The following is a 14,838-nucleotide window of genomic DNA, read 5'->3' as shown; positions in this document are numbered from 1 at the left end:
GGCCCACGAGAAACTTAATTTCCAGCTGAGATACCTACAGATCTAGCTTAATTTAAATGTGTTTACAGAACCTGCCATTGTAACATTTTGTGACTCACATTCAGTGCAACGCTGCTGAAAAATGCTGAACGGGACTTTTGCCCCATAACCTAGATAAAACATCAATTCATGACACAGATATAAATAAAAACGCCATTCATCCAGTTGGAATATTTTCAAAGGAAGCTCTTAATGTGAGAGGATTTCGGGAACTTAATGCTAGAGAATGTTCAGACGAAAAAACAGATTTGTTTGGTTATTTATTTATTTATTTTTTTAACATCCGTTTCTTTCATCGTTATTTAAATTAATACCGAACTTTCAACGAACTTTCAAAAAGCATGAGAAAGAAGTTAACTATTGACCGCGGCAGTCTCCATAGATACAATAGATTAATAATACATTATTAATTTATTGGTATCCATCTGAAAGTGGTTATTAAGTTTAAGTAATATGCGCACAATGTCTAAATTAACGTCGTTAGACATTTTACACGATTTACACATTTGTAATACTTTAACACTTAAAACACTTTTGAAATTAATGAAGAAAAGGCTTAAAAAGCAAAAATACGTTAGTTTTCCATGTAAATAAAATTATATGAACATTAAAAATTATATAGCAAATAAATCATTTTGTCTTATAGGCACTTAAACGTGTGCGCTCGGCAATTTAATATATTTTTGTGTACGATTCCAAGCAAGTAAACTTTGCGCAAAATGAATCTCTACCTTTCGCTTCTCGCATAATGTTAAATACCCAAGAATCAACAAACATAATTCTAAAACATTTGACAGCCGAATATTTTTTACAAAGAGCAGGAACTGATCTAAACGCCTGTAGCCAGTGTATCTTATCTGAAGCACAAAACGACAGATTAGTCTGCACAAGATAAGAAACTCCTACAAATTCACGCAAAAAAGATTAACAATTGTTATATTCAAACGCATTCCTTATAGGATTCGTTAACAAATGATATCACTTTATGAGCAACGTCTTCATCGTAAAGCAATGTTCCTTCTTCCTTAAGTTTTTCCACAAACATGTTGCAGAGGCACGTGACAGTGTCAGAGAATTTCTTAAGATAAAAGAAATAGATTCATCTTTTTATATTAACTGGATTTGATATAATGGATAAATGTAGATCTAATTATTGCCATTTCTCTTTTAGTTGTCAATATTAAAAAAAAGGCAAGAATATCAAGAGAAACATCGCAAGAAATTAATTAACATACCTCGCGTTTAATAAGATTAGCATTCATTAACAATGCACATTGTTTGAATATATCTGCACGTATTATCACAGCCTCGTTAGCTTCTTTCGGTTCTACATCAGACGCTCTGGGATCATACCGTGGAGTAGGACAAATAGTCATTTTCATGTTCGGTTTGCCATCTTCTATGAAAGATACTTTTTCCGATGTTGGCATGGCTACAAATCTTTTTTGTCTATTCGCAATCGCTATATTTGCATTATTTTCCCGCTGTTGGCTTTCGAACCATCGACGTATGCTGAGAATAGAAACTTCAACATACTAAACAAACAATCGGAAGTTTCACTACAATAATTTTTCGAACTTGCGCCTTGAAGAATACAATACTCAATTTAAAAAAGTGCTTCTTACTTATCCTAAACGTTTCGTGTCTAAAACCGAGGAACTTCAATGAATTTTATACCATAAAGAAAAAAAGAGGGGAAAAAAAAATTATACGAGGGCAGAATGGTTATACTGACCTTATCGCAGTCTTTATTATCTAATTTTGGTTTGAAGTCATTAAGGACCTTCAAAAGAATTTTCTTGCACTCCGTTTGAGATTCGTTATGATTAAGTAAGTCTTGTTTTTCAGAAGGTACACAGACTAGTTTAAAAGAACCTTTAAGCATACTGTCTACTGATTGAAAAGAAATGTTGAAAAGATTTTCAAAATGATACTTAATAAACAGAAACATTTCTCCGGGAAAAAAGTCCGGGCTTATTTCTAAACATAAAGAATCCGTAGAGCTTATTTTATAAACTCCTACTTTTAAACATTTGTCAAAAATTTCTTGAGCTAGAGTTTGCTCTTGATTATTCATAAGATATTCTAGGTAAGCTCTTGTTGTAGCAGAATATACCGGTAAGTTGAGGGCTTGTACATGAGTGTAGATTTCTTCTGCAAAAGAAAACATTTTTAGAAAGGATCCGGCGCAGATTTTGTTTAAAACCTTTTCCACTATTGGTCGCGGTAGACGATAAGATGATTCATTTAACTCTTTATAAAAAGACCAAGATAACTCTAAGCGATTTTCATGAAATAAGCATTTAAATATAGAATGAGCAGTTTCATATATTTCATTTAATTCTGTACCCGAGACAGTAATCTTATTAACGAGCACATTTCGTTTGAACAAATTTAAGGCACTTTCAACTACATCACATTTAAAACAAACTGAACAACACATCACCAATATATCACACGCACTCATATCTTTCGAAGTGTTAAGCTGAGGACCAAATGCTTTGCCGCATTCGATGTAAGGTATGTTTTTCTCGTCAAGATATGCAAGCACATGATATGCTTCTGGAAATTTTGAAAGACTAAACAAGGAATTTATTAATCGAACACCAACTTGACCAATTGTTTTTAACACAGCTTCTGAATCATCACATAAATAGCCATCACTTGAGATATTCAAAATTATGTTAACAATGCTTTGAAAAGATTCATTTTGATCCTCACATGATGATATTCCAAGGAAAATGGCATTAACAACCGATTGACTGTTAGACTTTCCAAGCTTCAGAATTTCAGCATATATAGATTCCAATGAACCATTTTTGTAATCATTACATGCGCACTAAAAATAATAAACGTTTTTGTAGCATAGCATTAAAATTAAAAACCAGTTAAAAATTTGTCAACTTTTATAACTAGTCTTTGCTATAATAATTACTAAAATGTTTATCAGATCTTTAAATTATTTTATTAAACATAAAAAATCTATATATATAAAAAAAACAACAGAACTTTCATTTGAGGAAAAAGCTATTGTTGTATTGCATTTATCATAGGAAAAAACTAGGTATTATTCTTAATGTTGGTAGGATATTTGAAGACTTTTTTCTGACAATTCATTTGATTACACAAAATTTATGCAGTAGATTAAACTCAGAAGGTTCAAAGATTATACTATTAATTTTGGTATCAAATGCTTTTCATCATTTACAATAGGATCATCACTTTCATCACCAGGTTCAAGATCATCTAAAAAAAATTTTTTTGCACTTGACAAAATTCCTTAACAACAAAAATATCAATAAAATATAAAAGTAAAAATAGCATTTTAAAAAAATTGAAAAAAAGTTTAAATACCGGTAAAGATGTTTGGGCTAAAAGTTAACTGTTCTTTTAATGGACCGTTTGCTCTTGGTGTACTGTTTGATGATCTATAATAAAAATAAATTCTTAGGGTGAAAAACAAAACAATATATATACATACATATATATATATATTTTTTAGGGTACCTTAACCCCTCTCCCCCTGCCCCCTTAGATAAAGTCTGAATTCAGTGTTTTTCATGGCTGCGGTTATCTTTTGCGAGTAATTTAAGCCTGATTTTAGCTCAAATATCAAATACTAAGTAACGGCTTAAGTCCATTTTCTGTTTTTTAATACGTATGATTTTAATTCAAATATTAAATAATTAGTACTGGCTTAAGTCCATTTTCTATTTTTTATATATGTTAGAGAGGTTGTCTGAATTTACATTCAAACAATAGATAAAACACATTAATAATCTTTTTAGGAAAGATATTAATGATAAACTATTAAATAAGTCTATAACTATCCTTATAAGTGTTATAATTGCACTTTTAATAATAGTTTGAAATTAAAATTTGTTCAATGAGAATTTTATTCCAAAGACGTGTAATTCAATGACAACAATTAACTGTCAACAATTAACTATCTGTGTGTGCCATATATTAAAATCTTATAATATTGAGAACGTTTGTAGTTAGTTATAAACTAAATTGTTACAGTTCAATTAATAATTTATATAGAGAAATGTCAAAGAAGAATACTAGAACCAAACACAGAATCTTCTTGGTAGAAGATACTATTGAAGTTCTACCATCCTCTTAAATACAAACAGGAGAACCAGTTTTGCAACTTTATCATTGGAACTTAATTAAAGCAAGGAAAGATATATATATATATATATTAGGGCTGTCCAAAAAAAATTTTTTTTTCAGATTTGATTGCATAGTTATTTATTTTGTGCCATTTGACATAGTAATTAACTGTGCAAAAAATCTTTCCAATCAGATAATGTTTAGGGGTTGCTCAATGACCATAAAGTTTTACGAAAAATGTGAAAAACATGGAAAAAGTAACAAAGTTCCACAAATTTCTAAAACCCGGTTAATTAGATTTTTCAGATTTGATCAGTTTTAATTATCTCTAAATATTAAATTCTGAATACAAATTACAATCCACATCCACTTTAGACTGGTTTATTAGCAGAGAAATTAATGAAATAAAATACTGCAATACGACTAAAGTTCTGCGGTTTTTGTTATATCAGAATTTTTCCAAAATAAAACACTAGGATTTTTGACTCTTTGTCATTGATTAAAATACGAATTATAAACAAAAAAACATATGAGCAATTAACATTTAATTATGGTAATGTTATAGTTCGTGCAATGTTAATGCTAGCGAGGACTATAACTCTTCAGAGTACACTTTCTGGCATCTGGCACTCGCTTTCTGTGATCCTCAACCACCTGAATTAACCTCTGCATTTCAGATTCATTCCTTGTAATCGATTCATTAAACATCGACATTAAAGCCACAGATCGTTCGGCAGCATCATTTACTACTTTCAATGAATATACTAAATTTTTTCCTTCTTGGTATTCTGGGGAATCATTCCAGGTAGCTGGATCGTTGTTGAACAGAAAATCAATATCAACCTTCATTGACCGCAACGCACTTGCTGAAACTGATGTCACCAGCATGTCCAGAGATTTCTTCTCTAGACTTTCAATGTTCTTTAATTTGATCAACCTTTCAGACCAGTTCTCACCGTGAAATTTCATGTTGGAAATCATTTTTCGCTTCTCTTCCGTTTGAAGTTTGTTTGAAAACAAAGCTAGTGGGACCAATTCTGGTGAAAGGTACCACAAATGGTTTTCAAAGTTCTTGACTGCTGCTTCGGAAATCGTTTTATTCACAACTGCAAACTGCTTAAGTTGCTGAAACAGAAACAAGTCATTAACTGGAGCATCGCTGGCATTTGTGCATGATATCCAAGATTTTACATAAACCAGACTAGCAAATAAGCAAAATTCACAGAGATTTTTTTCCTCTTTTGTGGTCAACTTGAACTCTTCACGAAATAAATAAATCTTAAAACAATAAATAACCTTGGCCATCCAGCAAGCCATGTGATAAGCACCAGGGATCTTGAAATGATAATTTTTCTCTTCTTGATCAGGCAGTTTTCCAAGTATTAACAGACAGAGATCCATGATTTCTTTGTAGTCATCCCTTGGCATTTTAACATGCAGGTTTTCTTTGAGGAATGCAATCACTTCATTTTGTAGTTCTTGCACCAGGGGTATTTTCATTCGAATGTCATCCAGAGGTTTAAAATTTCCTTGATTAACTTTGGGCCAATATTGCTGAAATCTCTGGAAAAGAGGTATGTTGGGACCAGATGATGGTCCAAATAGTGATCCAAACACTCCTGCTACTATGATCTCATGAACATGGTGTCTGCAAGCGAAATATAACAAATTTCTACCTATGTTTCTCTAGAACTACACATGCACCATTTTTGGAGCCAGTGTTAGAGGCTGTAGTATCAAAACTCATTCCAATAACATCACCAATTATGTCCCAGAAATTAAGCAGATGAATAACTGCTTTTGCTTGGGCTTCTCCAGTTCCAGCTGATAGTTTTGCTATTCCAAGTATTTTGTCAACATTGTGACCTGTCACACCTACAGATAGCCGGTCAACATTTGCTTTAGGGGCTGCAGAATTTGTACGATCTATCATCAGTTTGCCATCCCAGTGGACGATTAATGGTGGTTTGTCCAAATCGCAGAATTCAGTTCGAACAGTGGCTTCAATATTTGATCAATGATAGGTTCGTTTTCTACGGACTGTAGAACGTGACAATGATCCATCATCGAAGTTCTGTCCACCAGCCCTTGCAATTGCTGCTGCTAGTATAGTAAATTTTGTGTCAGATAGATTAATTCTGTCTAATGTTGATGAAACATCAGGCGAGTCAAGAATTGTATCTAAGATACATTGTCGTTTTGGAGTACTTGCTAAACTTGATTCAGCTGACCCTGAAGAACTTGCTTTACTGACTTGTTGTCTGTAATAAACAGGGATTTCTATCTCAAAATCTCTATCAACCATTTGTCATTATCAACAGCATCGTTATCGTTGTCATCACTATAACTTTCGTCATGTAAAGGTTCAATAACAGGAACTATTGCACTCGCACCAGATTGTCTTTGCTCTTCTTTTAGCTTTCGTTCTCTCTCTGCTTGTTTCCTTGCTTCATTTCTTTCTTCTAATTTTGAAAGTTCTTTGTCCTCTCCAAACATCACCATTTTTCTCTGACATCTCTGATCCAATAAAAATTCTTTATCTTCTTCAATTCTGATCATGGTTTCAGCATCCTTGTGGGCAATGTCAAAAAGTAGGCCAATGGTGTCTGTAAATGATTTCTCTCTCGATTTCTGAGAATCTGACAATCTGGATTTATTTTTTTTTATTAATTTAAATTCCTGGACTAAAGTTTTCAACTTTAAGACTACATTCGGATGAAATGCTGTCGGAATACGGGCTTTATTCCAAATAATAATCAGTTCATCAACAGTTGTTTTAAGACTTTCAGGCACTGACTTTTTGGTTGAATTAAGATGATAAAAAAATGTTTTTAAAACATCAGATGTTAAGGGAAGAACTTTATCTGGAAGATTTGGCTCTGGTTGTCCAATTAAAAAGATTTTGGTTTGAAGTCGTGTAGAGATAGCAACATGAGATGATGCTGCCATTTCAATGATAACTGAAATATTATGAGAAAATCAAAACTCAATACCATATTATACAAACTTATCATTCAGTTGTTGGTTTATGCAGCTGCAGCAATATATTATAATAATTATTACTAAAGAAATTAAATAAATATTTTCAAATTAGAAATTATTATTATCTGCACTTAATAACAAACAATACACTACCAGACTACCATGCTGGTTTTCTGTAATAGGTTACTAAGGTTAGGTACTATCAAAATATTAATACATTTGTTGTCAAACTGAAATTCCAAATAAAAATAATATTTATACTTGTAAACCTTTTTATTCTGTTTGAACAAATTCTAAATTGAGTTAAATAATAGTATTAAAATTATGAATACAAATTTTAACAAAATGATATAAACACAGTTGTTTTAAACACTAGCAGACATTTTTTAGTCTGGTGCCCTGATGACAGTTAATCTGCTGCACTTTAATTAATCTATATAGCACGCAATCAGACAATATTTCAGTGGAAAAAATCTAACTAACCAGGTTCTAGAAATTTTTGGAACTTTGGAACTTTTTACACGTTTTTGACGTTTTTCGTAAAACTTTATGGTCATTGAGCACCCCCTAAACATTATCTGATTGGAAAGATTTTTTCCACAGTCAATTACTATGTCAAATGGCACAAAATAAACAACTATGCATTCAAATCCGAGAAAAATTTTTTTTTCCTGTGTTCACATGAACAGCCCTAATATATATATATATATATATATATATATATATATATATATATATATATATATATATATATATATATATATATATATATATATATATATATATATATATATATATATATATATATATATATATACATACATACTCTTAACTGCAAAATTAACACACTACTAACACATTCCGATTTATTTTGATTTTCTTCAATATTATATATTTTGAACAACATATTAAGAAAGAACAGAAATATTTTGATGATAATATAAAATTGATTTTGAGGATGGTAAAAAAAAAAAAAGGTTTGTTTAACAAAATAAAGTAAAATGATTATTATTGCTATGCACACAAATACAGCTTTACTTGAAATATTTTTGACTTATCTATAACTAGTGCTACCACCTCTTAATGTTAATACAGCCTGACATCACCGTGGCATACTTTCAATTAGAGGTCTAATCATTTCTTGAGAGATATCTTCCCACAGGCAGATAAGACAACGTCACAGCTTGTCCAAGATGTTAAGTCGTTGATGTTGGCTTCTAACACGGAGTCCCATTATTTCCAACAGATGCTCTATTGAATTCATATCTGGACTACAGGCTGGCCACTCCAAAACTTCAATATTAACATTATTTAAGTATTCAGTAACAATGTGCCGTATGTGGTCTAGCATCATCCTGCATAAGATGGAATCCATCTCCAATGTACAATGTAAAAGATATCACAAAAGGTTTTAAAATGGCTGCTATGTATCATTGAGAAGTCAGACATCCACCATCAACAATAAAAAGCTCTGTGCGAGCTGTTAAAGATAATCTGCCTCATACTATCAACGAGCTGCCTCTATATAAAGTGGTTTCTCGAATGTTACAAGCAAAATATTGTATATAATATATCTAGTGTTTATAATATATTGTATATAATATAATGAAAATTTTGTATATAGTATACTAAAATATAATATACTTTCATTTACACACACACACACGCAATTAACCGCAAAATTAACGCACCACTTATAAATTCTGAGTTATTTGAAAAATATTATGCATTTTCCCAACTTATCAATTACAAAGATGATAATAGTGTTTATTGTTATGCCTTTTGTAAGTTTTATTCCGATTCCCTTATTTAATTTTGAATTTGTAGCAGCTTTTCAGAAAAAATAGCATGCTGTGTTGTAATTAAACCTCACTTCTAAAAGAAAAGTATGTTTTGGTTTTAAATTTAACAGTAGAAAGCTTTAACAGTAGAAAAGATAACTGTTAACAGTAGAAAAGATAACTGTTGCTAGATGACCTAGTCAGACCATGAAATAAAGAGAGAGAGGCAGTATATCTAAATATTGTATTATACTGCTTTTTTGATAATGCTATCTCATAATTTGCTAACAGACTTTGCTTTGCAATGATATGGCCATTTAAAATAAATAATGACATAAAATGATTGCTGAAGTGTGAGTTTGTAGTTTTTTATATATTACAGCAGTCTAAGAACAAGCACAAATAACATATGCTAGCACAACAAGAGAGTAATAGATTCAACTTTAGTGTATCTTTTTTGTTGAAATATAACGAATAACTATATTTTGTAAAAATAATATCTAACTAAAAAATCATAAAGAATGTTTTTTGACAGAGATATCAAACAACATCTTCATTTCTTTTTTTTTTGAAAACTTGCCTTTGTTTTACAGCTGTTTCAGTGCTTATATTTATTTTTAGCCAGCTTATACCTTCTTTCTTCTAGTGCAAGCATCTTATTCCTACTTATTAAAATCTGAATTTTCTCAATCCAAAATTTACATAAATTTGTTTCATAAAAATTTTATATACAAATATATATATATATATATATTTGTATATAAAATTTTATATACAAATATATATAAATATATATTTATATATATATATATATATAAATATATATTTATATATATATATATAAATATATATTTATATATATATATATATATAAATATATATATATATATATATATAAATATATATATATATATATTTATATATATATATATATAAATAAATATATATATATATATTTATATATATATATATAAATATATATATATATATATATATATATATATATATATATATATATATATATATATATATATATATATATATATATATATATATATATATATATATATATATATACAGTATCGGACAAAAACATTGGCAACCAACATCGAACAATGCTAAAAAGTGTTCCTAATTTTACATGTCTTAAAAATGAAACGAACTATACTACCACAGCAAACAGTTCAGGAGACTGGAGTCATAGCATGCCATGACATGAGTAATCAGCTGACAGGTGACAGCACACAGGCAGAATTTCGTTGACAAGTGCCATTTTGCAGCGGACAAAACAAGTGCAACTTTTTTGGTTTGCTTCATTTTCTTAAGTCTGGTCCATGTCAACATCACGGAAGTTTTTTAATAATTAAAGGAAGTATCCAGAAGTTTCCAGAAGTTTCCAGAAGCATGCAGAAGTTTCCAGAAGAAGCATCTGGAAGCATCCAGTAGCATCCAGAAATATTTTTATGACTTCAAGTGCAAAAATGGCTCCCGACAGTCTTGGATTGGAACTAAGAAAGAAAATTATTGGCGATTACGTAAGTGGAATGTCACAAAAAAGTATTTGTGATAAATATCGCGTGAAAAAATGGACCGTATCAAGACTATGTTCCAAATATCGTTCTACGGGGAAGTTGGCAGCAGATAACAAAGGTGGAAGACCGCGTTCCACCACTTCTAGAGAGGATTCTACGATCGTCAGATCCGTCAAGAAGGATCCCTGGATATCATCAGTCGAGATACAAAAGCAATTAGAGCTACCTGTGTTGGACCGAATAATCAGACGATGTGCTGTTGAAGCCAGATTGTTTTCTCGACGCCCTGCAAAGAAACCGCTGATTTCACTAAAAAACCAGAAAAAAAGACTCCTGTTTGCTACATCTCATATTGACTGGAATGTGCAGAAATGACGAACTGTCCCGTTCAGTGATGAATCGAAGTTCAACATCATTGGGAGCGATGGCATTTGCCGTGTACGTCGACCGGCCGAAAAACGCCTCGATTTACTTTACTGCCATAAGACCGTGAAGCATGGTGGAGAAATGTAATGGCCTGGGGGTGTTTTTCTGCTTACAGTCTAGGTCCAATACATCGAAATGATGGAATAATGAACTGTTTCATGTATAAAAATATCCTGAAAGATGTTATGTTACCTCATGCTGAATGCAGTATGCCAATAAAATGGGTTTTTCAACACACTGCAAAAGTAGTCAAGCAGTGGTTTCAAGACAACCACCTATTGGTGATGGATTGGCCGCCTCGATCTCCAGATCCCAACCCTATCGAGAACCTGTGGGAGATCGTCAACCGCAGAATTAATCATGAAGGTGTTCGTATTAAGGATCAACTGCTTGAACAAATCCAAAAGGCCTGGGCAGCAATTCCACAAAGTTTCATTGATCACCTGATCGAATCTATGCCTCGAAGATGCAAGGCTGTGATCGACAACAAAGGATTCGCCACGAATTATTGATAGCGAAATACAGCTTGGTCAACATTTTGTCGAGTTGCACTTGTTTTGTCCAGAAGGAAATCAACTTTTTTTAATACTTTTGATTAATTTATTAATTTTCGTGTACAAATAATTAACTTTGTGATGAATAAAACTTGAAGAACTTTGTCTCTAAACAGTTACATAGTTATTTCTCTAAATTGAAAAAATGCAGCACTTTTATATAAAAACTAAATTAGCATTATTTGGTTGCAAATGTTTTGTCTAATACTGTGTGTGTGTGTATATATATATATATATATATATATATATATATATATATATATATATATATATATATATATATATATATATATATATATATATATATATATAATCAAATTAAAATATAGATACTTTAAAAATCAGTAATAACCTCATTGATGCTATTGGGTTATTCAGTGTTTTGGAGCACTTATTGCACCTACTAAAATAATCAGCTGGACGTGGATACATTTTTCTTGTCAAAGTATAGATTTCAATTGAAGCATCTGGATTTGAAGTCCACTCTTCGAGGTAAAAAATTACTTTCCTTAGGACTTTTTGCGAAAGTATAACTGAGAATTGGAAACACTAAAAGCAAAGAAGTATGATCACCTGCAATTTTATTTGTTTAGACTTTCACAATAAAAAACAGAATTTCTTCAAAACTTCAAGATACCTTTTTTACAAGTTCTAGTATATCAGAAAACTTTCTAACAGATATCAACCCATCTAGTACACTTGAGATTTTTTGCTCTTCAGGCTATTTTGAAAACAAATTTTTAAAAACTATATTTTTATTTTTAATAATAAAATAATTTAAATCTGAAAAAAACAAAACAAAACAAAACAGCAAACACAATAAAAACTGTTTTAGACAAGATAAACTATTAAAACTAATGAGGGTAAACCTAATACCTGGTATGATGATGCAAGTAAAAGCATCACTATTTTGAAAGTAAAAGCTTTGCTTCCACCATCATATTTATTAAGAATACTAGCAAGTGACTCTGCAAACCATCCAGGTGCTCTGAAGTCTTGAAAAATATTCATTTGCTCAAATTCTTCAACTCTCTTCACAAATGAGTCATACTGACAAGCAACACAAAGTGAGTTTAGCAGGTATATACCGCACTAAGACACAAAATCATTTAATCAATGATCAAGAAAATAAAAAAGAAAATTTTCTCAATATAGTAAAAACATTTTTTGCAGCTTGTGTTTGAATAGGAATTTAAAGTATAAGAAAACTGCTATTTGAAGTAATGCAATCTATGCAGTTTGTTAGCAGTTAAAAAGAAAAAAAATTGTATGCACTGAGACCTGAAACATGGTGAAGCATGTTGAAAAAAGATGAAGAGTTAATTACCTCTGGGGTTAGTTTTATATCTTTTCTTTTCATGATACCATATAGCTGCTCTGCAACTTGTAAAAACTTGGAACCTTTTTGGCAGCATTCTATTACTAGACTGTTCCATGACTTAATAAAATATTTAAAAAAAAGTTCATCCTGAAACTTGAGTTTCTTAAATTACTAAAGTACATTAATTTACCATTACCAGCAACAAGAAAATATAGGAAAATTTATTTCATGGAATTTTTACTAAAATTACTGTTATTACAAATACTGCTCTTGGTGTTGTTATTGTTTTGTTTTTTTTATCGTTATTATTATTAAATTATTTTTTTAAAAATTGTACCGTTGAACACTGAACAGCTAGAGAAGATGGTAGACGATTTAGCAATCCAATACTGTTTTCAGCATCACTGAAATCATGAATAGACATTAAGATCTTCTCTACTGTTACTATTGGTAGAATACTTAAATTTGGCAACACTTTGATTAAGTCAACAACATTTTTTAAAGACTCAGTTGAGGAGTATAACCTAAAATAAGTACAAAAAATGTTTCTAGTAATTCATGACTTAAAGAAAGAACAATCTAGCATGTATTTTGAAAAAAAAAAGAAAATTAATTTCAAAAAATTACACAAGGCCACTAGTTACTTTAAAAACTTTGTTAGTGTTGGTTCTGATAGATTCAAAGTTCCATTTATCAACTTCTAAATAGATAAAAATCATTATTTAAAAAGAAAGAATTTAAAAAAGAATCTTATATCATAAAAATGATTTAAAAGAATAACTTAAATTTTAAGATCCAAGCAGTAATTTTTAAAATTAAGATATAATTATTTAATATAAGTTTCTGTAAATATCGAACCTTTTGACATATAGACAGATCTTCTTGTTTCAGCCTTGATTCAACAATACTAGAATCAACAACATTGAGAACTCTGTCTATAATCCTGAAAAAAACCATTCAGAAAGTTAAAATTTTTAAATAGATTTAGATGATGTCAGATTAGTAGTTAAAGTCCAATTGTTTGTCATTTTGATTATCAATAAAATAGCCTTTTTATACTTCTTCACTAGTGTAGCCACACTGATTATTTACACTACTGCTCATATTAGTTTGAACACTTAAATGAATTTATAAAACATTAACACTTTTATTGAACCAAAAACAAAGTATGTTTTGTTATATTGCTGAGACAGTTAAACACATTGAAAACAAAAGTAATTCTAACAACATGTCAAATTTATTAAAAATTCTGTTATTCCAAGAAACTTCTTTATGCACTAAGGACAGCTAACACATTTCTAGATTCCATTCCATTGGTTTTTTGAGAACTATGTTTGGGATATTAGTGAGTTGTTCTTATAGAATATTTCACAAATATACTGTGTAGATTATCCAAAAACAGCTCAATAGAATCTAGTAAGAGCTTTGATTTCACTATGCTATTATTTATAGTGCATTATTTTTCTGCATACTTTTCAAATAACTTACACATAGCAATTCTTTATGATTCAGGTGATTGTCATACATTGATATAGTTTTAAATTTAATAATATCATACTTTCTTGAAACATTTTATAATAACAGTATTTCTGTATAATGCCTTAAATTTGCTGAAAGTTTCCTGCTACCTTACTACAATAACAGCTTTGAATCAATGCATTAACCTACTAATAGATGATTGACTTCACATTTCTAATTCTTTTGTTATTTTGGCTGTTATCAGTGTTCTATTTTGCTTACTAGGCAATTTTAAATGCTCATTTTATGCATGAGACAAAAGCTCATTATCTTCATGAACAATCTGGACCTGCTTATCAACCAGCTGTGCATTGATATAACTTTCTGCATTCTGGCACATTGAATAAAGTTCCTAATAGAAAGCAATGACAGCTCAACTTTTTACTTAAAATAATTGTTCAAAAATATGTTTATTTTTCTCAGAATAAACCATAAAGATACAAAAGATGTTAAAAGTCTTAATTCCTGGAAGAATTTATCTGTAGTGGATTGTAAACATCATGTAGAATTTAACATAATAACATTATCTACACAAAAAACAATAGTATTACTAAGAATAATTTATGAAA

At 30.3% G+C, this 14,838-nt stretch overlaps 1 protein-coding gene and 1 long non-coding RNA gene across 43 annotated transcripts in view; both read right to left on the bottom strand.

Moving 5' to 3' along the window:
* Nucleotides 1-807: 807 nt before the first annotated feature.
* LOC145199581 (uncharacterized) overlaps nucleotides 808-14,838 on the bottom strand; it is a 33,175-nt gene continuing 19,144 nt past the window's right edge. For 13 of the 42 annotated variants that reach the window (XR_016450459.1, XR_016450461.1, XR_016450455.1 and 10 more), the window contains 9 exons: nucleotides 13,610-13,694; nucleotides 13,396-13,451; nucleotides 13,089-13,275; nucleotides 12,758-12,868; nucleotides 12,307-12,522; nucleotides 12,068-12,151; nucleotides 11,783-11,979; nucleotides 8,215-8,658; nucleotides 4,634-7,115 (listed from right to left, as the gene is read on the bottom strand). Coding sequence is in view for 9 of the 42 variants with exons in the window: in XM_090080903.1 (XP_089937029.1) it covers nucleotides 980-1,117; nucleotides 1,275-1,574; nucleotides 1,775-2,878; nucleotides 3,212-3,285; nucleotides 3,394-3,467; nucleotides 11,783-11,979; nucleotides 12,068-12,151; nucleotides 12,307-12,522; nucleotides 12,758-12,868; nucleotides 13,089-13,275; nucleotides 13,396-13,451; nucleotides 13,610-13,694 (2,626 nt within the window). In the remaining 33 variants the exon portion in view is untranslated. Of the gene's footprint in view, nucleotides 1,118-1,274; nucleotides 1,575-1,774; nucleotides 2,879-3,211; nucleotides 3,286-3,393; nucleotides 3,468-4,633; nucleotides 7,116-8,214; nucleotides 8,659-10,089; nucleotides 11,563-11,782; nucleotides 11,980-12,067; nucleotides 12,152-12,306; nucleotides 12,523-12,757; nucleotides 12,869-13,088; nucleotides 13,276-13,395; nucleotides 13,452-13,609; nucleotides 14,622-14,838 lie in introns of those variants that run through there. The other 29 variants (XR_016450474.1, XR_016450471.1, XM_090080903.1 and 26 more) reach the window with 14 other exon arrangements.
* Nucleotides 14,451-14,826, bottom strand: LOC149890980 (uncharacterized). The gene is made up of 2 exons (XR_016450484.1): nucleotides 14,606-14,826; nucleotides 14,451-14,558 (listed from the first exon to the last, which is right to left on the bottom strand). It is a non-coding gene; the product is annotated as an uncharacterized LOC149890980 (long non-coding RNA).

This window comes from Hydra viridissima, unplaced genomic scaffold (assembly GCF_058129835.1).
Source record: "Hydra viridissima isolate aposymbiotic clone 2 unplaced genomic scaffold, HvirCarnegie_v1 scaffold_3, whole genome shotgun sequence".
Classification (NCBI taxonomy): Eukaryota; Metazoa; Cnidaria; class Hydrozoa; order Anthoathecata; family Hydridae; genus Hydra; species Hydra viridissima.
The sequence above is the reverse complement of the archived record's forward strand: the minus strand, read 5'-3'. Positions and strand labels throughout refer to the sequence as shown.